The 19,755-nt window shown below is 47.5% G+C and overlaps 1 protein-coding gene across 6 annotated transcripts; it reads left to right on the top strand.

The window, feature by feature from the left end:
* Positions 1 to 1,002: 1,002 nt before the first annotated feature.
* LOC129205416 (solute carrier family 22 member 2-like) lies at positions 1,003 to 19,743 on the top strand. Of its 6 annotated transcripts, XM_054822919.1 has the most exons (12): positions 1,003 to 1,454; positions 2,957 to 3,060; positions 6,345 to 6,499; positions 7,293 to 7,461; positions 8,868 to 8,982; positions 9,533 to 9,639; positions 9,806 to 10,020; positions 12,080 to 12,188; positions 12,905 to 13,017; positions 13,982 to 14,081; positions 15,472 to 15,534; positions 18,955 to 19,743. In XM_054822919.1, the coding sequence occupies exons 1-12, from the start codon at positions 1,044 to 1,046 to the stop codon at positions 19,220 to 19,222; spliced, it is 1,929 nt and encodes a 642-aa protein (XP_054678894.1). In that variant the 5' UTR covers positions 1,003 to 1,043; the 3' UTR covers positions 19,223 to 19,743. The 6 variants fall into 6 exon arrangements, 5 of the variants coding, with proteins under 5 accessions (XP_054678894.1, XP_054678895.1, XP_054678896.1 ...); XR_008576719.1 differs by lacking the exon at positions 18,955 to 19,743 and having other exon boundaries at positions 12,905 to 13,061; positions 15,472 to 15,499; XM_054822920.1 differs by lacking the exon at positions 18,955 to 19,743 and having other exon boundaries at positions 15,472 to 16,708.
* Positions 19,744 to 19,755: the final 12 nt, after the last annotated feature.

Genomic DNA, 19,755 nt, shown 5'->3' with positions numbered 1-19,755 from the left:
CAGAAATCTTTGCCCATAGATGGTTTTTGTCCAAATCCACACTATTGATGATCAGCCGCACTGTACCTCTTCCAGTCCTCCATCATTGCTTGCATTATTTGACACAAGCTAATTGTTTACAGGGCAGGAAAACTGGGAACAACATGAAAGGACCTTATGCAACCACAGCTATGGGAACACAACATAAATCATCCTCCTCAGTAAAAGAGGCCAAGGATATCTCCATTGCTTAAACACACATTTAGACATTAGCATTGTCTAATAAATTCACATGAAGTAAAGGTAAAGTGTTTGTGAGATGGGGCTGTGGTTTACGGCAGCCTCTGCCCGCAGGAGGCAGAGGGCAGGGTGGGCACGCGAGGGCTGGTGATGGGACTTGGGGCCACTCTCAGCTCCTCGGGTGCGGGGCAGCTGCGTGTGACCCTCTGCAAGTTTGGTCTGGGCACCTCTGACTCAGAAGTGCCAACTCGTACTGTGGCGGCTGGTCTGCTACCTATTTGGGACACAACACTATTGTTCAGCTGTTAGGTGCCTAAAAGAAATCTGCCCTGTTGTGTCTTCTCTGTGTTGTCTTCTACTACACCCCCAAAGCAGCATGCAAGCGGTCATCTATATCCCGTGTAATTTCAAGTATAGAGTTCTTCAGCTGTATATATATGAGGGAGAGGACAACATTGCTTTCATAATATTTACGGCCTCTGAAGATACTGGACAAAGGAATTACCGCCTACCCCATACTGTGCACTGACAGACTCTCAGTGACAGATTGAGAGGGCCATAATCTAAGACATCAGCTCTTGTATTTCAAGTGTGTCATAAACAAAACAAAAGAAGAACAGAGGCCAAAACAAGAGAGCCAAAGTTTGTTTAGAAATGGCATTTGAGAAACAAAGGTTGTGATACATGGCTTGACAATTGACAAAGTTAATTAATTATTTGTGAGTTTTGAGCAAACACTTCAGCTGTTATTTAAGCATTCAGTGAAATGCAAAGCCCTGGAAAGCAGCTGAGTTAGATGATTTAATGAGTTGCAACATACAAAGATGCCAACCTTGGATGACATTTTAGAGCAGATCGGAGAATTTGACTTCTTTCAGAAACAAGCCCTCTTTGTCTTATGCCTGCTTTCTGCTGCCTTCACCCCAGTGTACGTGGGTGTCGTCTTCTTCGGGTTCATCCCTGAGCATCGCTGCTTCAGCCCCGGGGTGGCTGAGCTGAGCCAGCGGTGTGGCTGGAGCCCAGAGGAGCAGCTCAACCACACAGTTCCCGAGTGGGGCGGCCATGGGGCCAGTTTTGGCAGCCGCTGCAGGAGGTACGAGGTGGACTGGAACGCGACGGGCATCAGCTGCACCGACCCCCTTGGCAGCCTCGTGGGCAACTGGAGCACCGTCCCCCTCAGTCCCTGCCAGGATGGCTGGGTCTACGACTCCCCAGGGACCTCTCTCGTGACCGAGGTAAAACATAGTTTGTCCAGCAAAATCACTCTTGCATGCACACCTTGAAGCTAGAAGATGCTGGATTGGTAAAGTTTGCTTTTGGTGCACAGCCTGAGCCTGACTGCTAATAAATAGTGAATATCAGGACTTGCTAGGGACTTGGAGCAAAGATTTATATGGATAAATAATGGGAAATCATTGCTTTTCCTGGGAGGATAATACTGCAAGCTTGTCATCAATCAGACAATGGCTATTCTCATAATCCTGTATTTCAGTCACCAAATTGAGGGTAGCACCCTGTAGCCCAAGCTGAAGAATTGTACGTGGGTGATAATCCAGATACTCACGTACAATGAACAAGAAGTAGAAGATGAGGCTAAATTTTTCAGATAATGAGTTAGCAACAGCAGCATTCTTTTCTTCCAACTTACACTATCTAAACCAGATAGTTTAGAAAGTGAAAAACTGTGCAAACAAGTACTAACAGTCTAAAAGGCATGTAGAGACGTGAAGCATAAGAAGGACCTCAAGGGAGATCTCTTCTACTTCTCCTCCAGTCCCAAGTCCGTATTAACTGTACCTAAATCACGCCTGGCAGATGTTTCTGTAACCCATTCTTAAAAACCACTTTGATACTGGATACTTCACAGCTTCCTCAGGCAGGGTATTCATATTCCCTTGCTTCACTATCATCACCGTTACAAACCAACTCCTCCTCACTTTCCCTTGGGACAGATGGGTTGGGGCAGAGAAGAGCACTCCCAGCCATCCTCCACATCAGTTGAGCCAGAGAAACTGATCTGAGCTCTTTGGTATGGCCCCAGCAAACTTCTCAGGGTTAGAAAGAGATTAAATGAGCAGCCAAAGACATTAATGCTTCTTTCTGGGCTGAAGTCTAGTTACACCTGAATGAGTATTTCAGCTGTAGAGAATGCACCAGTTTGCCCTCCTCCCCTCGCTGGTCGTGGGTTATTAACTTGTTAATCGTAAATCAAAAGCAAGTTACGGAGTACTGGTTCACTGCAGAGAAAAGTCAACCAAACTCTGGGTGTTTTGCCAGTGCTAATGAGGAGCGGGACAGTCACCTCTGGGCTCCCCGCCGGCAGGGCCCTGCCACCTCTCACGCCCGGCACCACTTTCACGCTGTGAGATAATACACGGTTAGACAGGCCTTGGCATCTGGGAAGGAAATGATGCTCCAAGCGTCCTCCAAATTTCAAGCAGATGGGTGGGGAGGAGAGGGTGAGATTTTTCTGAACTTTTTAATTTGTTCATTCAAAGTTTCTCTCCCTGTCTCACTCTCCTTATGTGCCATTGTGCAATCATTTTCCAGGGTGTAACTTTTCCACAAGGTTTGGGAAAATCCAGACAAGATGTATTGCAGATGTTAGTTTAAAAGATTAGAGGATTTCTTTTCTGGAGCCTGTTTTCTAGTTGTGTGTCATTGGTTTCCTTCCTCTTTGAACAGCCATGGTTTGTGTTGAGCGTTCCTGCACTTTTAACTGTGGTTGCCCTTGCAGTTTAACCTGGTGTGTGAGGACTCCTGGAAGCTGGACCTCTTCCAGTCGTGTGTGAACGCCGGGTTTTTTATTGGCTCCATGAGCATTGGCTACATAGCAGACAGGTATGTAGTATGTAGACAGGTGTGAGATGAACCATTTCCTCTGGTTATCTGCTTTCTGCATGTCGCTGAAGAACATTCATGATTCAAAGAGGAAACGTATGCAATTAAAACTAGAGTCAAAAGGCCCATGGGTCACTTACAAAGGGGTGGATGGTGGTTCCTAAGGCCCTGCTTTCAAAGGTTGTTGTGACCCAGGAATCCACAGAAATGCCTTGCTCTTGCTCCACTTTTAGAGCCTCTCAGTGGCTCCATGGGGAATTTGCACATTCACAAGCAAAGAGATTTTGTTTTCTTTCACAGTGGCAAACTGCAATGCGAGATGAAATTTTAACTCACGCGCTGAGAACTATCTGCCTATCTTTGTGACAAATTTGTTTCACATTAATTTTAACAGTATCCAGATGGCCATAAATCAGTTTCAAAATAGGAGAGTTTTTCTCAGATACAGGAAGTAGAACAAGTTGCTCCCTCCTAAATTTTCTTTGGTCCCTTTTTTTCTCAGTTGACTCTGTATGTAGCCGGATCCAGACCTTATTATCCCCCATCACCTCTTTTCCATCACAAATGTCATTGTGCCATATATCTGCCCAGTGGGGGGTTTTTTTAGGTTAGACTGAAAAAAATTAATGCTTTGTAGCTGACGTTCTGTGTAAGTTTACCAAATTTTTCAGTAAAATGGCGAGAGGCTGAGACTGGAATTTAAAGAGGTGAAGGTAACACAAAGTGGACAATCGTCCTGTAGAGTCAGTCTGTCTCAGAGAAATGGGTTTTTTTTTTCTTTGTATTCTCCAAACATAGGAGAGCACAATAAGCAACGGCTTTTCATCCCATGCTGATCAGGCCCCAAAACCATCTCTGTTGGACAGCTATTGCCACCGTTCCCTTCTTTTCACTTTCCCCCTCCTCCAAGGGGGAAGGTCTGTGGGAAGGGGCACAGCCGTACCCCATAATACTTCTGCAGTGTCACAAAATAAGAATGGGACTGTGTTTATCTTGCTGGTCCCTGCTCCTATGTTTCACTGCAGGCAAACACATCATCAGTTAGGTTGTGCGTACCACCTTTGTGGAGAAAGTGGCTACCACAGTCCTAGCTAACCCCAACTTGTCTCTCCTCACCGACAAACCTGCTTGTGAAGAAGCTCATCTATGCATGGGCTGGACAGACCACTTTCCCGTCCTCAGTGAACCATTACCTTACTGCCAGTGAACCAAACCATGGGGTTTTTAAGCTTTCTGCTTAAACAGACTTTTTTCATCAGCAGATAATGATTTAGCAAAGTAACTCTTTCTGGCCATATCTTGTGTGTGGTTACACCTTTGGCAAAAAGATGTCTCAGGTGAAAGACATCAAATGGCTACAGCAGTACCACAAAGATCCTACATTCAGTCCTCAGCTGGGATCCCCTGTCTGATCTGAAGGACAAAGATTGACACGCTTACACCAATTTTTGCTTTTCTTCACACACATTTTGAAAGATCTTCGTTCCTTTTTCACATCAGAAACATATGTCAGCCCCCCGTCCTCTCCCTTAAATTCAAATTCTTGTTTTCTAGCCAATCTTCTAGTGAATTTTAAAGTATTCCATCCTTTTTCCCAGAACTGACGCTTTGATGATACACAGCTTATGGGAGCAAAGGAGGGGATATGTAGCAGCTGCTCATCCAGGCATGACAGGACATGAAACAGCAGTGAGCAGATCCGCAGCCATCAGAGGCACCACTCTTTAGATCACCTTTTCAGCACAGCGGTGGATTAAGCAATCACGTTCACTAGCAAAGGCATTTGTTGGCAGCGTGTGGCTGTGCGCACCAATAGAAACCGGAGCTCGCAAACCCACAGCCATTTATATCTGAAATGTGCTCTCTCTGTGTCAAAATACTGAAGGATCTTTTTAGCAAGGCTTATTATCAAGCAAAAGTATGAAAAGACATGAGGGAGTAGGATATCATTGCTGCTAAGATAAAGCACATGCATGTCATAGCGTCAAGGGGTTTTCTACTGCTCTGCTCACTGCCATCCTGCCCCACTTCACTGTGGACCCTGCACTGCAAGCACCCAAAAGCAGTACAAAATCCCATACCCAGAGTGTTGTGCTTAGAGCAAAAACAATTCCAGAAGCCTCAAATTTAGTAGAGGGAGTGTGAAAAAGGCTTGTGAATTCTGTGTTTCCTGGATTTGAGATATCCATCCTCGTCTCATCGGACAGCCTGAGTGCAGCTGGAGTGCTAGTTTTCCTGTGCACGAGATTGCTGCAACCTGCTGTACTTGGGACAACTCCTGCAAACATTTCGGGTGCTTCAGGGGAGGTTTCATAAGCTCTTCCCAAATGTGCTTCTCCCTGACACATTAGACCTACTCATTTACTTGATCGGTCTCTGGGCACACATCCAGGCGCTGACTTTGACATTCAAGAATCATAGGTGTCTTGGAAGTGGCACCTCTGTGTCCCTAGAGAGCTCCCGAGGTGAGCGCTAACATGCAGCATTGCACCTCCGCCATTCAGAGCTGGGGCACTGGGAAAGGGCCTTCTCAGGAGAGGACTCCTCTCGTGGTCTGATGAGAGGCTTTTGGGCTGGCCTTTAAGGCAAGTCAAAAATGTCTGTATGTCAGGCTTGTGACAGGAGGAAAGTTGGAGTGATGGGATCTGCTGATGTTATTGTGGAGAACAGAAGACATTTACTTTGGCTGGCATTTATTATCATGCTATTTTTGTTAGTGGACATTGACTAATTTAATGGGTTTTATAAATCATACTTCTAACTGAATATACATCTCTGTCAGTTAGAAAACAAATGTCTTTCCAGTGTTCCAGTAAGCTTGTTTCATTTGGAAACAATTTATTTCTGACTCCCAGTGAGTCATGGTGATACAGGGAATGACAAATAACAGGGATGTACAAGACCCTCTTCAAGAAATGCTTGTCAGCCAAGGTTGAGGAGAAAATAGGTAACGATCACAGTTATTGAACAAGATTCCCATTAAAAAGCTATTGCAGCTCTGAAAGAAGGGCTGAAGAGCCACACCAGAGCATTTCTTGAACTCATTAGCTAAGTAATTAACCAGAAGTGAATGATGACCTGAAAACACAGGACAGGGGAGTCCCCTGAGCTTCCATCAAGATGAAAAATACTGGAAAGGGAAGAACAGAGGCAGACTCCTACCTAAAATGAACAGAGAAGAGGGGGACAGGGACTATCTCCAGCCTCGTCAAACCCTTTGGCTTGCCACCCTACCTTGCTGGCAGCTGAACCCATTTCTTCTCTTTTCTTCTTTCCCTCCGCAGGTTTGGCCGCAAACTCTGCCTCCTGGTCACAATCCTCATCAATTCGGCCTCAGGGGTTCTCATGGCCTTTGCGCCGAGCTACACCTGGACAGTGATCTTCCGCCTGATACAGGGACTGGTCAGCAAGGGGGGCTGGCTGACAGGCTACGTCCTCAGTTACGGCAGCTTGCAATTACACTTTCCAAGCAGGAAACCCCCACTTAGGCTGACCCCGTTGGTGCCTTCCAATTTTTAAGGAACCATGTGTAACAAGAGCAGGCAGTGACACTGTGCTATTTACTGCCAAGCTGCACCTCTTCGCTTAAATGCAGGTGTCTATGACCAAAGCTTGCACCAGCTCATAGACATAAATGGAATAATTAGGTGGCAGCTCGGAAAACTAGGGAGCGTTCATATCTGGAGAGGCACGTGCCAAAATGAAGGACAAGGTCTAGAGACAGGAACTAATTGAAAACGCTGAGAAGATGTATGATGCTTTTCCAGGAAAGGCAACAAGTGGTGCTGTGAGAGACAACGCTTATGTTTCACAGCCTTGGTGCCAAAACGATTTTTGCTGCGCTGTTTCACGTGTTTGGCGGGGAGGGAGGCTCTGTTCCCAAGCTGTACGGGAGGAAGGAGATGGAGGCAAGCAATGCCAGTGATCTATTTTATTTTCCCATTTAGTTCTTAGCTAGTAGGAGTGGGAGGAAGAAAGCAACTTCTGCCCTGTGTTGATGGGCGAGGCCCTCAAAAGCAGGGGCGAAGTCCCCGGCTGACTGGCAGAGGAGGAAGGGTGAGGACTTGCCCTGTGCTTTACACCAGGGACCCAGACCTGCTCTGCTTTCCCACCCAAACCCACGCAATGGCACGGCTAAGGACAGGGGCTCCGTGTGGTTTTAGCTGGCAGGAGCTACATTCTCCCGCCTCTCCAAACCAATTTATTTTTGCTCATGCAACTTGTCTTTACAGTTGCAGAATTTGTTGGCTCTAACTACCGGAGGGCAACGGGCATCATTTACCAGCTTGCCTTCAGCCTGGGACTCCTGGTCCTCACTGCCCTGGCTTATGCGCTTCCACACTGGAGGTGGCTCCAGCTTACGGTCACACTGCCCAATTTCTTCTTCCTGCTCTATTATTGGTAAGTGCCCACTGTTACAGCTCCCAGCAATGCTGAGCCAAAAACAGGGGACTGTAACTGGGAGCTGAAGCGATCAGCCGTAGTGCTACACGCAGGAGTTGCAAGATAACATCGCCTCAGATCTGGCATTTTTCTGTTACTGTTCTCCCTGGGGGCCCAGGGCTTTAGTCTGAGTGACCTAAGAGCAGGGGTCTACCTGCAAAATGTGGCAACACTTCTGTGTTTGGAGTCCTTGCCACCCATCACAAACCATTTCTTGAACAGGACTTGAGCTACTGTGAGAAGTGTGTTTTTCTAATCATTGATTAAAATTGCTTTTTATTGTTGTTGTGGTTTAACCTGGCAGGCAGCTAAAACAACCATGCAGCCGCTCGCTCACTCCCCCACCACACAGTGGGATGGGGGGGGAGAGAATCAAAAAGGAAAAGAAAGAAAAAGTTAAAACTTGTGGGTTGAGATAAAGACAGTTTAATAGGACAGAAAAGGAAGGCAACAACAACAACAATAATAATAAAAGAATACACAAAACAAGCAATGCACGGCACAATTGCTCACCACCCAAAGCTGATGCTCAGCTAGTTCTCAAGCCACACTGCCTCCCAGCCAACTGCCCTCCCCTGCCCCCTGCCAGTTATATGCTGAACATGGTATCGTAAGGTATGGAATATTCCTGTGGCCAGTTGGGGTCAGCTGTCCTGGCTGTGCCCCCTCCCAGCTTCTTGGGCACCCCCCACCTGCGTATTGGCAGACCAGTATGAGAAGCTGAAAAGTCCTTGACTGCTTGGCAACAGCTAAAACCATCAGTGTGTTATCAACATTATTCTCATCCTAAATCCAAAACACAGCACCATACCAGCTACTAGAACGAAAATTAACTCTACCTCAGCTGAAACCAGGACATTTTTAAGTGCAAATTTTGATGACTATTTACAAAAAAAAAAAGAGTGAAAATGCTCCTTAGAAAATTCCATAACCAGATCAGGGAACAGATTTGGGAGGGCTTTTTTTTTTTTTTTTTTTTTTTTTAGAGAGACAGTGAGTTTATTTTTAACATGGAGAAGCTGAAGGATTGGGTTTAGAGCTGGGGTTTTTTTATATCCACAGACTATTAGCCATTTCTAAAACATGTCAACAGAATTTATCTTAGACTAATGTTTGCAAACTGTAATACACTGGTTTTACCCTTAAAAAAATAAAAAAAAATCGCATTATGTTGTCATTTGAGTGGAGCACAAATCAGAATGCAGTCACAGACAGACACAGCTACCACTGAGTTCACCGCCACCCTTGGATATGCAATACACCGTAGGATCCTAGCCTGAGAAACTCAGATCCATTTTCATTTTCTGTGTACCAGTAATGTGCATTTTCCTTCTGCGTAGCTGTCATGCTTATGTGTGTTGCAGGTGTCTGCCTGAGTCTCCCAGGTGGCTCATATCTCAAAAGCAAAATGACAAAGCTATGGAAGTTATTAAGCGCATCGCCAAGGGAAATAAGAAGAAGCTACCTCTCTCTTTCCAGGTGACTGCACTGCATTTGCTGCAGATATGCAAACCTCAAGGCAAATAATGTTATGAGTTTAGGATTGTTTTGGGTTTAGAGTAGGGAGCAGCTTGGCAACCAAAAGCAACGCCGTTCCCTACAGCAAAGGCAAGTTTTCTTCTCTTTGACTGCCTAGGACCCTTGCAGAGCATATTTGGGAAAAGAGGCTTGCAAAAATAGACAGTAGACAAGAAAAATTCTTTGTTAAGTAGCATCAATCAACATTAAACTCTCCAAATCTCATGACTTAAAATTCCAGAACATCCTTATTCATTATTTTTTTTAAATCCTGCTTCATGCCATGCAACAGCCTCATACACAGGGCTACACAGTTATGAAGACTGTATATACAAATTTTTGTGTTTCCTTTCCCCAAAACACTCTGCACAAGTTATTTTGCCCTCAGTAACTTAACTGGCAAATGAAAACCATTATCCTCCCATTAATCCAGAGGAAAATATTAATTGCAGTGGTCACCACCCTGTCTCCTGTCCACGGTAATCTCTTGTCCTGTTGCTTGTGCTCCCAGAATCTCAACTCCGAAGATGAAGATGGAGAAAAGCGGAAACCTTCATTTCTAGACCTGGTCAGGACACCTCAGATCAGAAAACACACGTGCATTTTGATGTACAGTTGGTAAGGGAAGGCTTTTGCAGCCCAAAGAGAGGTGTGTGATTCAGTGGCCTAAATTGTCATCACTGATTTAAGCCTGTTTTGCTCCCAGCCAGCTGTAAATCTCAGTTCTTTGCATAAACTCTCTCCCAAAATGTTTATCTTCATTTGCACCCTGTTCTCTGCCCAGGTTCACAAGCTCCGTCCTCTACCAGGGGCTCATCATGCACATGGGAATAGCTGCTGGGAACATGTACCTGGATTTCCTCTATTCTGCGCTTGTCGAGTTTCCAGCCGCCTTCATCCTCATGCTAACACTGGATCGCATTGGCCGTCGCTACCCCTGGGCTGCGGCAAACGTGATGGCAGGTGGTGCTTGCCTTGTTGCAGCGTTAGTCCCAGACAGTGAGTCACGCAAACTTCCTCCATCAATGAATTCTCTCCCTGTCTGTTGGTTATTGCCCTGGAAAATGGAAAACAATCCTTGTTAACCTGGCCCATGTCAGTATTGTGATCCAATGAAGACCAATACCATAAAAGCTAATATATGTCCCACCATCAGCATGTATACCAGCTAATGAGAGGCTGGAGAAATGGGGTGAATTAAATTTCAAAAATGGCATCAAAACATAGAATCATAGAACGGTTGGGTTGGAAATTACCTCAAAGACCATCTAGTTCCAACCCCCCTGCCATGGGCAGGGACAACCTCCCAAAACCCCATCCAACCTGGCCTTGTTTCCAGGGATGGGGCATCTACCACTTCTCTCAGCAAGTCTGCAGGTGCTTCATCATGAAGCATGCCATGTTAAGCCCAAAATTTTTCTCTGGCCTAAAATTCGGATTTGAATGCACAATTCAGGGTTTTCATCCAAAAATCTCCATGTTTTCTGTTTCTAAAAGGGAAAATGTATGGGCACATGCACACACTTAAACACCATCTGGGTACCATAAGTGCTTTCTGCCATCATCAGTGCTGCTGCCATAAATGTAGGATGTCGAGGTACCATCATGACAGGCACTTGGCTTTGTTTAGCTAAGTGTTCGCTCCAAGGCCATAGTCTCAAAGCAACGTGTCCCTTAAGGGCCACCGAATGAAACATCTTTCCTTTTTCTTTATGGAACACAACTAGACTGAAACCACAGGCATAACAGTGCCAGACAACTATCAGTTCATGGAGGAACAAAACCACAAAATGTTATGGAAAAATAGGCAAAACCCCCAAAGTGTCCAGACAATGGAAACTCATTTTAACAAACAACTGGGGAGTGCAAGGGCTATGCAAGGGGCCACTGGGCTTTGCTGGGGAAGCGCAGGGGTGGGAGTCCCGCGGCCCCGCAGCTGCTGCCTGTGCCAGGGCATGGGGAGCAGCAGCGCCCAGGTGAGCACCTTGCACAGGGGACAGGTACGGCCGGTGAAGACGTTGCTGCCAACCCGGCTCAGCCCATGGTTTAATGCCCTGCCGGGCTTGCCGGCAGCACCCACCAGCAGAGACCCCAGCCTTCCCCCCTTGCCTGTGTCGGCACTGCCAGCCCCGAGCTGAGCCACCTTCAAAGCCCATAGCCCAAAGTCCAGCCCTCCAGAAAAGGGCTGTTCTTCACCCAGGCCGACTCTGCAGGGGCGGTGGGGCAGACAGAGCCCCAGTGGGGAGGCAGGGACGGCCCTGGACTCGCAATGCTGCTATTGCTGCAACCCACACGCAGCAGTGGCTGGTGTCTCAGCTCCAGAGAGCTTCTGCCGGCAGGGCTTACCAGCAGCTGTGGGTCAGTAAAATGATGCCCGGGGCTTGATGAGTCCCCCAGATGGCGAAGTGAGGGAGAAACTCAATGCTCCGAGTGCGCTAATAGCTGAAACATCTGAAGTCATGATCCAAGGTCAGTTGGGGATCTCAAAGCCCACATGGCACACAGACGTGTCCTGGGCTGACCCTGCGCACAGGGCTGGGATATTCATTTATTTGCAGCAGACATCTGTAGCTCCAGGTGTGAAAGCAATTGTAGAGCACACACTGAGAGACAGGGAGGCAACACAAACTTGTTCCAGCCTGAAAGCCGTCAGAAGCCTCTGTGCAAAAGTAAGGAGCATCTTGCTGATAAGTAGGTTTCAACTACCAAACAATGCAGCCGCCCTCGGTTTAGTTTTATTGCAAGCAAGAGATGGTGTCTTGCATAAGCTTTTGGTTAATGCACAGGATAACCTAAGCTACTTTGTATCATTGATTTTTCCTCTCTGACAGCAACCTAGCAAAGTCTTTCATCTTGGTTATTTGCTTAAATCACAGGACAATTGCATTATAAATTCTTTACTGAGTGAAATGGAACACCATCATGTGCTGTCCTCTTGACCTTTCATGATGGCAAACTTACTGTTTCCTTAAATTAAATCTTTAATGCTATTTTAAGTCAAGAGCAGAAAACAAGGTAGTTTTGCATTACAACCTTAAGGTGCACAATGTCTTTCCAGCTCTTTACTGGCTTAAAATGACTGGAGCTTGCTTGGGCAGGATGGGGATTACCATGTGCTACGAAATTATTTGTGTGGTAAATCCTGAGCTGTATCCAACATTTCTCAGGTAAGTGCACCATCTTCTGTTAACTGGTAAAAGCACTGGGTGTTTCTCTGGGAGAGGCCGACCCAGGGCTGTGGATGCAGCTGGGGGAGCCCGTGGCTCATGCACTGCCCTGGAAGAGGCGTTTGCGTGTATAAAGCACACTTTTATACATAGTGGAGGAGAGCTGCTAGGTAGTGCAGCAGAAATCCACCACTTTCCCTGGCCAAAGCCCCTTCCCCTCTTCTGAGCCCAGCACTGGGGTTTCTGAGGGGATGTGTAAGAAACCCTCCCAGACACCCTCAGGCTCCCCTTCCAGTGCAGTTCAGTGAACCAGGAGAAGTTAAATGCTCATTAACCTCTCTCCTCCAATACAGGGTTAGTCTTAATGTCTTGCCTTGTCTCTCTCCTTCCTCACCCATTTCATCTTGTGGTATTTCTCCAAGGGAGAATTCTCTGCCTCTGCTCTTTTTTGATTACATTCACCAGAATAGGGGCCAGGCCTTTCTAAGCCCCTTCCTAAGCCCCAGGGCGTTACCTGTCTTTTCCTCCCTGCAGCTCATGGCCCATCCCTCCTCCCATCAGCTGCAAATCCCCCGGGCAGGGTGCCGACCCACTCATCCCCGCAGCATGGCTGGGTGAATTCTTGTGGGTCCTGCCGGGGTGCTGCACCCTCAGGCAGAGCCGGTGACGTGTGTGTGTATGTGTGCACACGTTGTGTGTGTGCACGTGCTTTGCAGGAACCTGGGAGTCCTCGTCTGCTCGTCCATGTGTGACCTTGGTGGGATTATAACGCCCTTCCTTGTGTACAGACTGGCAGAGGTCTGGCATGAACTGCCCCTGGTCGTCTTTGGTAAGAGAGCTGCAAGACGGGTTGGCTGGCCACAGCCTAGATGAGTGAGTTTGGTCATCTATTTCCTGCCTTTAAAAAAAATGTGGACAGATGTATGTACATGTGTGTACACATGTAAGATGCAGCTTAGTAAGTCTGTTTCATCTGGGTGGCTGGAAGTTGTAGCAAAGTCACCCCTTAGCCCTTTCTGCAGTGAAGGGGACCCCATATTTTTGGGACAGCTCTTTCAAGTTTTGACTTCCTCCTGCTGAGCCCTTCCCAAGGGAAGAATGTATTTGGGTTCTCCCCCTCCCACCCGAAGCGTGCTTACAGGGCATGAGGTCCGAGCGGGATGGCCTCTTGTCTCCCTGCACAAAAGTCACAGTCCACCTCTTGCTGGCACCTCAGTCTGTCAAGGATCCCATGGCAATTTAGGATGGCAAAGCAGCATGTCAGCCCTAATGTTACGGCTGCTACCCTAAAAAAAGGGCTGCCTAGAATGTCTGCTACTGCCTGTATTCAAATCAGTGTGCCTGTATGCACCGTCTGCCCCGATCATAGCAGGGTCTAAAACTAATCAGAAGGTGAAATTGGCCAGGTGAGCTGGTAGCAACCTTTTGTGTGTGTCCTAATCTAGTCAAAAGTGGGGATGACAGCTAGCATCACCCCAATCCCATGCCAGCTGGACAACCAGAGCCAAAACCTGTTTCCTTTGCATTGTGCGCACAAAGCAAGGGAGCCAGACCACCCCTGGGTCTGTGGCCCAGCATGGCTTTCCAGGCCTCAGATGCACCTCAGAAACATCAGCAATTACTCTGAAAAATGAGAATCATGTAGCTAAAAAGCCAAGCATTATTATCACTTTGAGGAGACCTTATTCAATTGTCGGGGCAGCTGTGTCTCAATGAGAATTAATTAGTGACTTGGAATTAAACTTGGGCATGACGATTGCATTGCCTTTGTGATCCTTGTTCTGTGTTTGCAGCTGTGATTGTTTTAATTGACGGTGGCTTGGTTTTGCTCCTACCTGAGATGAAGGGAAAGAATCTGCCTGAGACCATTGAAGATGCTGAAAATCTGCACAGGTATGGCATTAAGAGCAGAGCAACTCTCCTTTACATTTGCAAAATCTGCTAAAAAAAACATTTATTGTACATCTCCAAGGATCTGTTGGGTTGGGTTGTAGATGTGTAAATACAGTGGATGGCTTGCGGGTAACTCATCCCTAGTAGCAACATCGGGTCCTGGGCTCTCCTGTATGATCTGACCAGAATCCACTAACGCCTTACACAGGAGCCAGACAGTAAGAGAAGGCGTGGAGGGTGGTTTCACCGGCCGTCTGAAAAGCATCAATCTGGGCTTCAGTCGCTCCTCAGGCAGTGCATACAGCCACTCTGCCTTGAGAGGCATCTGTCAGCATGGGGAAACGTGTCCTCCCTGCCACTGCCGGCCACTGCTGGCAGCTGAAGGTGGCTTTCAGGCAGGAGACCACCGCGGCACAGCGGCGGGAGCTTTCAGCAGCTCGTTCAGCCATCCTACCTGCCCAGGGGAGGTGAGGCAGAGGGGTGAAGGCCCCGCTCCTCAGGGAAAGGCGAGCAGGTTGATGGCATGGAAACCCTACTTGAGCTGGCTTTTGTACCTGTGCAAAGTAAAGCCAGGGAACACAACCCTTGGTCACACTACCCTCCTGAAAACTTAGCAGTCCCATCTAAGCATCTGTAGCTGCCAGCTGCACCCTGTGTGTGCCCAGGTGTGCTCACCACCCCGGTCTCACCTCCTGTGTGCAGCTGTGCCAGTGAAGGGACCGCTGATGCCCCCAGAGTTGCTCATACTCAAAGGGGACAAAGCTGGCGGTGGTGCGCTTTTAAATTTGGGGAGCAATGCAGGGAATGTCCTGTGGTTTCAGTGCTTTCTCCTTCTGGCATGACTCCCACCTGCTGGAGCAGCTCCCAGGGTGAAGGTAGAGCTCCACAGGCACTGGAGGAGTTGCTCAGATTCACTGAAGCTGATGCACAGCCAAAAAGACACTTGTTCTGGTAAAAAATTGGGTGTGGGAGGAAAAGGACCTAGCCTGGCCAGAAAGGTATGGTAACGTAGCACAGGGTAAAGCAGGGAAAGGTTGCATCTAGGAAACGTTAGGAAGTCCATACATCCAACCACACACCCAGACGTTACTTTAGAAACCACCTAGAATAACAGCTTTTACAGAAGGAAATACCAGAGTTAAAGTTGCTATTGCTACCATTATGATAGGATTTCCAGACAGCAGCACAGCTGCCACAAGGCCACAGAAAGTCTCCAATTTACTCCTTATTCTGTTGCTCTTCAAAATAATCTAAGCTCATTTAAAAAATTGCCTCTCATGAGACATCCGTTAAACCTAGTTTTCAATCAATATAAGCATATGGATTACTTGGTGGATCATGCTTTAAGCCACCAGGAGCATCATCTGCCTTTTCCCCTTTCCTTCTGCAGGAAAGAGAGAAGCAAAGAAAAAATTATTTATCTCCACGTTCTGACTTCCGAAGCTGCCTCCAAGTAAGAATCATAGAATCATTTTGGTTGGAAAAGACCTTTAAGATCATCGAGTCCAACCATTAACCTAACACTGCCAAGTCTACCACTAAACCATGTCCCTAAGCGCCACATCTGCACATCTTTTAAATACCTCCAGGGATGGTGACTCAACCACTTCCCTGGGCAGCCTGATCCAATACTTGACAACCCTTTCAGTGAAGAAATTTTTTCTAATACCCAATCTAAACCTCCCCTGGCACAACTTGAAGCCATTTCCTCCTGTCCTATTGCTTGTTACTTGGAAGAAGAGCGCCCTCAACACCACATGCAGGGGACGAGCCAGGCCAACGTGGTGATCTTTTCCCCATTGCACCTTCCCAGCTGCCAGCAGTCTGTGGCTTGGGGACTTCCTGAGCCAGAGGTCGTCTGCCCGCATTTCTGCTTGAGTCCCTCGTGGACCGTCCTTCCACAAATTTTTCTATTTGCCTTCTGAACACATTCATGCTTCTGGCATTCCAGGGCATCTCGCATCAGCAACTTGTGTGGTGTGAGTGGGAAATTCATGAAGGAACAGTCTTCTGCTTGTTATAAAACTAAAAATCTCTTTGTGCCGCTCACTTGCAGTTCATTTCTGTAGTGAGCAGGAGTGCATTCGTGAGCCCAACTCACCTCCTCCAAGCTACACCTGATTCTGCCTGAAAGCAAGCATCTGTACACAGTAACTGGTTTACTGTCACAATTCCCCCTACACCCCTTTAAATCCGACTGACACCAGTCAGTCCTGATGCCCAGCAGGTCAGCTTTGTGAGACAGCTCTGGCTGCCCAGCAGTGAGCGCTGCCACTGCAGAGCCCGCTTCAGGAGTCCGGGGCATCCAGAAGCCCCTCTTCCCTCCCAGTTTACTCTTCTTCCAGAGAAATAAGTACAAAAAGTAAGTACTTCTAAGCCCAGACTGGCTTTTAAGCTTTGATGTCCCAGAATTTGACTGGATATTAGGCAAGCTGGAAAATGAAAAGGAAGGCAAAGAGGAGTTAGAGGCAGTGAAGCCTCATGACGTGGGGGACTGCGTGCAACTAGATCATCATTAGGGATCAGTGATGGGGCAGAGGGAGGAAGCCTCATCACAGACACCCACTGGGAGAGGCATGAACAATAACAGGACACGGTGCATATTAAAGCATATTCATGTTTGTATTTACACACGTCATGGTTTAGCCCCAGACCGCAGCTAAGCACCACACAGCTGCTCACTCACTCATCCCCCCTTCCCATGGTGGAATGGAGAGAAGAATCAGAAGAAAAGTAAAACTCATGGGTTGGGATAAGGACAGTTTACTAGGACAGCAAAGGGAGAGGAAAACAACTGCAGCAATGCTTATAAAAGAATATACAAAGTGGGTGATTCACAATGCAATTTTCTCACTGCCCGGAACCCAATGCCCAGCCCGTCCCTGAGCAGTGACCCCCTTCTCCCTGGCCAGCTGCCCCCTTATATACAGAGCATGACATCATGGTATGGAATATCCCTTTGGCTAGTTTGGGTCAGCTGTCCTGGCTGCATACCCTCCCAGCTTTTTGTGAAAATTAACTCTATCCTAGCCAAAAATCAGGACAGCATGTTTGTTTTCCTAATGCCATGAGTTTGGTTTTTGCATGGCCAAACTCCAAAACAGCTGTAAGGGATAAGGACTGAGGGGGGGGGGGGGGGCAGGGGGGAAATATGAACCAAAAAAAGGATACGGCTGTCTAAGCAGATCTCCCTCAATAACATGCTGGAAAAAACACTGCTCTAGTGCTTTTGAAGATTGAAGGGTCCTCTCCACAAGTCTTTGGAAGCACTTAAAATGTGATTCACATCATGTTCATCAACTTGTGTATATTCTCTGGATTTGGGGTTGTCTCCTGACCAGCCCCAGTTCTGGGAAAAGGCCCAATTTCTTCATATTTTAAAACATTTACAGAACATAGGATGACACAGTGCCATACAGTAGGGATGGGATTGGAACAAACTGCAAATAAAATTTAGCACATGCATTTTTTTGATCACACAATAAATAGGGGAGATGGAAACCACATGAGCTTTGCACTGACCTGTAGGATGGGATTTTCTGCCAATTCATGAACACATGCACACAGGAACACCTTGACAAAACAACCATGTTGAGATTACAGCGTGCAGACAATAAGCCTTAATGAGTCTCTGATACACCACAAAGTCTGGGGCCACGTTTGGTGGGATAAAATTAGAGTCTCCAAATGGCAGCTATGCTGACGCGGTAGTGTTTGGATGTCAGCGCTGACAGCAACAGCAGAGGACAAGAACGTGCTTAGGAAGTGCTGCCCTGGCCCACATCTGCAGCCAGGCTGTCCACCAGCTAATGCCAGGGAGAACACCGGAAGCTTTGTAGAAGTAAAGAGTAATTCTTTCCAAACCTCAGTTACTGAAGGTTGGTGCGCACCCTGAAACATGGAGTTTTTATGTTCTTTTTAGGCACAGTCCTTATACTGTGGTTTTAAGTAGTTGGGTAAGGGACAAAGTCTTCTTAAAAGACCAGTCTCACTTTCATTAATCCGGACACAGCCATGTCCAGGTGCTCCCTGGGTTGCCTGAGGCAGCCAATGGTTGGGCCCCGAAATGCTCCTTCCCAAGCTCCAGAGACAGCCCTGCCACCAAGCTGGTTATACTCCAGCAGCCCCAGGAACAGACAAGCTTCAGCTGCTGTTAATGGGAAGGGAAGCTGGCAAAATGTTGTTTTATCTAAGGCAGGATGTTAGGCAGCTTGTCTCATACCCTGGAGAAGATCCACTCCTACCATGCACCCAGGACACAAAAGCTCTCTGCACTTAGAGAGCAACCATGTGCAGCTGGAGCAGATTTGACATGTTTCACTGACTTCCCAACTCCAGGAGGCAATACATGAATTGACAAGGTCACCAGCAAGGAAATCAATGAAGCAGATTTGCCCTTGTGCTCATTAAGGTGCCACCAGAAGGAAATGCCGATATGACGTGTAGGTGTTTGTGAAGCGAAGGCACTCCAGAGCCTGCCACCCCTGCAGCTCCTGCTGTGGCAGTAGTGGTGCTTATGGAAAAAGATGCCAGTGTGTGGGTAAGGGTCTAGAGAGTCAGCTTGCATAGTTACTTGTATTTGCTTTGCATGATTTCTTGCCTCCTCCCCCCATTTCTTTCTGCACAGTGTTTTCAACAGGTTTCAAATCAATGAACTCTAATAAAGACAGCTGTTCTGCCAGACTTCTTTTGTCGCAGAGCACAGACATCTCTGCCATCACAGCAGGACACCAGCTCTACAGGACACATAATTACATCCTCACTGTCCCTTTTGCCCATCTCAGGACCAGACTGTTCCTCTCTGACCCTGAAGCAAACATTAGTTTGCCTGGGCCAAAGTCACGTCACTCCAGATCTGTTTTTACATTCTCAGAGCAACCTGGTCATGGCCCTGTTTCGCTGGACAACATGCTTCCCTGCCTTTGAGACCCTTCACAGCAACACTGACCATTAACTGGGGCTCAGGCCAGTCGGAAACAAGGGCAAGATCACCATACCAGCACCCCAAGAAGCAATCCTGGGGGAGTAGCACACCGCCTGCCAGAGGCCAGCAAGGCTTTGCTCAGCTGGAAGCTCTCTTCCTGCAGATGGTCGTTAAATTGCAGCAGTATCTTGTGCCCCACATACAGCTTCCTTCTTGAAAGCCAGCATTGCCCAAGAGCGCTAGGGACCAACAAGACAGAAGCAGCGAAGGGGAGCCACAGTAATGCTGTGCCTGTTTTCCTCTGAAACCACGAAACTGCCACAGTTGCTAAGTGGGAAGGACTAGGAAAAATGTGAAAGGTGCAGGATATTTCCTTGCAGACCCAGCACCGCCCCCTGAGGCAGAGGACCCCTGGCCAAATCCCAGCTCAGAGTCCTGCAGGTCCCTGAGCCTGAGCCCAGCTCGCTCCAAAGGGCTGCCCCTGCAGGGCTGCCCCCTCCAAACACGCAGAGATACAGCTCTGTCCTGGCCCCAGCCCCGTCCTAAGCCTCCAGTGGAGCAGGATGCTGGCGGGCTCAGTCCCCTGGCAGCTGTAATGCTTTTCCCACTCTGACTAGAGTCTCAACACAGTATTTTTGATAAAATTGTGCATGTCTGTGCATGCACACATTTATAGAGGCTCAGGAAAACAGTTTTATACCAAAAAAAAGTACAGATTATCCACCGTCAAGATGATATTAAGACAAGAAA

Source organism: Grus americana, chromosome 3 (assembly GCF_028858705.1).
Source record: "Grus americana isolate bGruAme1 chromosome 3, bGruAme1.mat, whole genome shotgun sequence".
Taxonomy (NCBI): domain Eukaryota; kingdom Metazoa; phylum Chordata; class Aves; order Gruiformes; family Gruidae; genus Grus; species Grus americana.
This window is presented reverse-complemented; position numbering and strand designations above follow the sequence as displayed.

Bases quoted from the DNA above. Each gene is read 5' to 3' on its own strand.
- LOC129205416 (XM_054822919.1), top strand. From the start codon at position 1,044: ATGCCAACCTTGGATGACATTTTAGAGCAGATCGGAGAATTTGACTTC. The intron at 9,640-9,805 runs GTAAGGGAAGGC...TTCTCTGCCCAG, and splicing joins TGCATTTTGATGTACAGTTG to GTTCACAAGCTCCGTCCTCT. The intron at 13,018-13,981 runs GTAAGAGAGCTG...CTGTGTTTGCAG, and splicing joins ACTGCCCCTGGTCGTCTTTG to CTGTGATTGTTTTAATTGAC.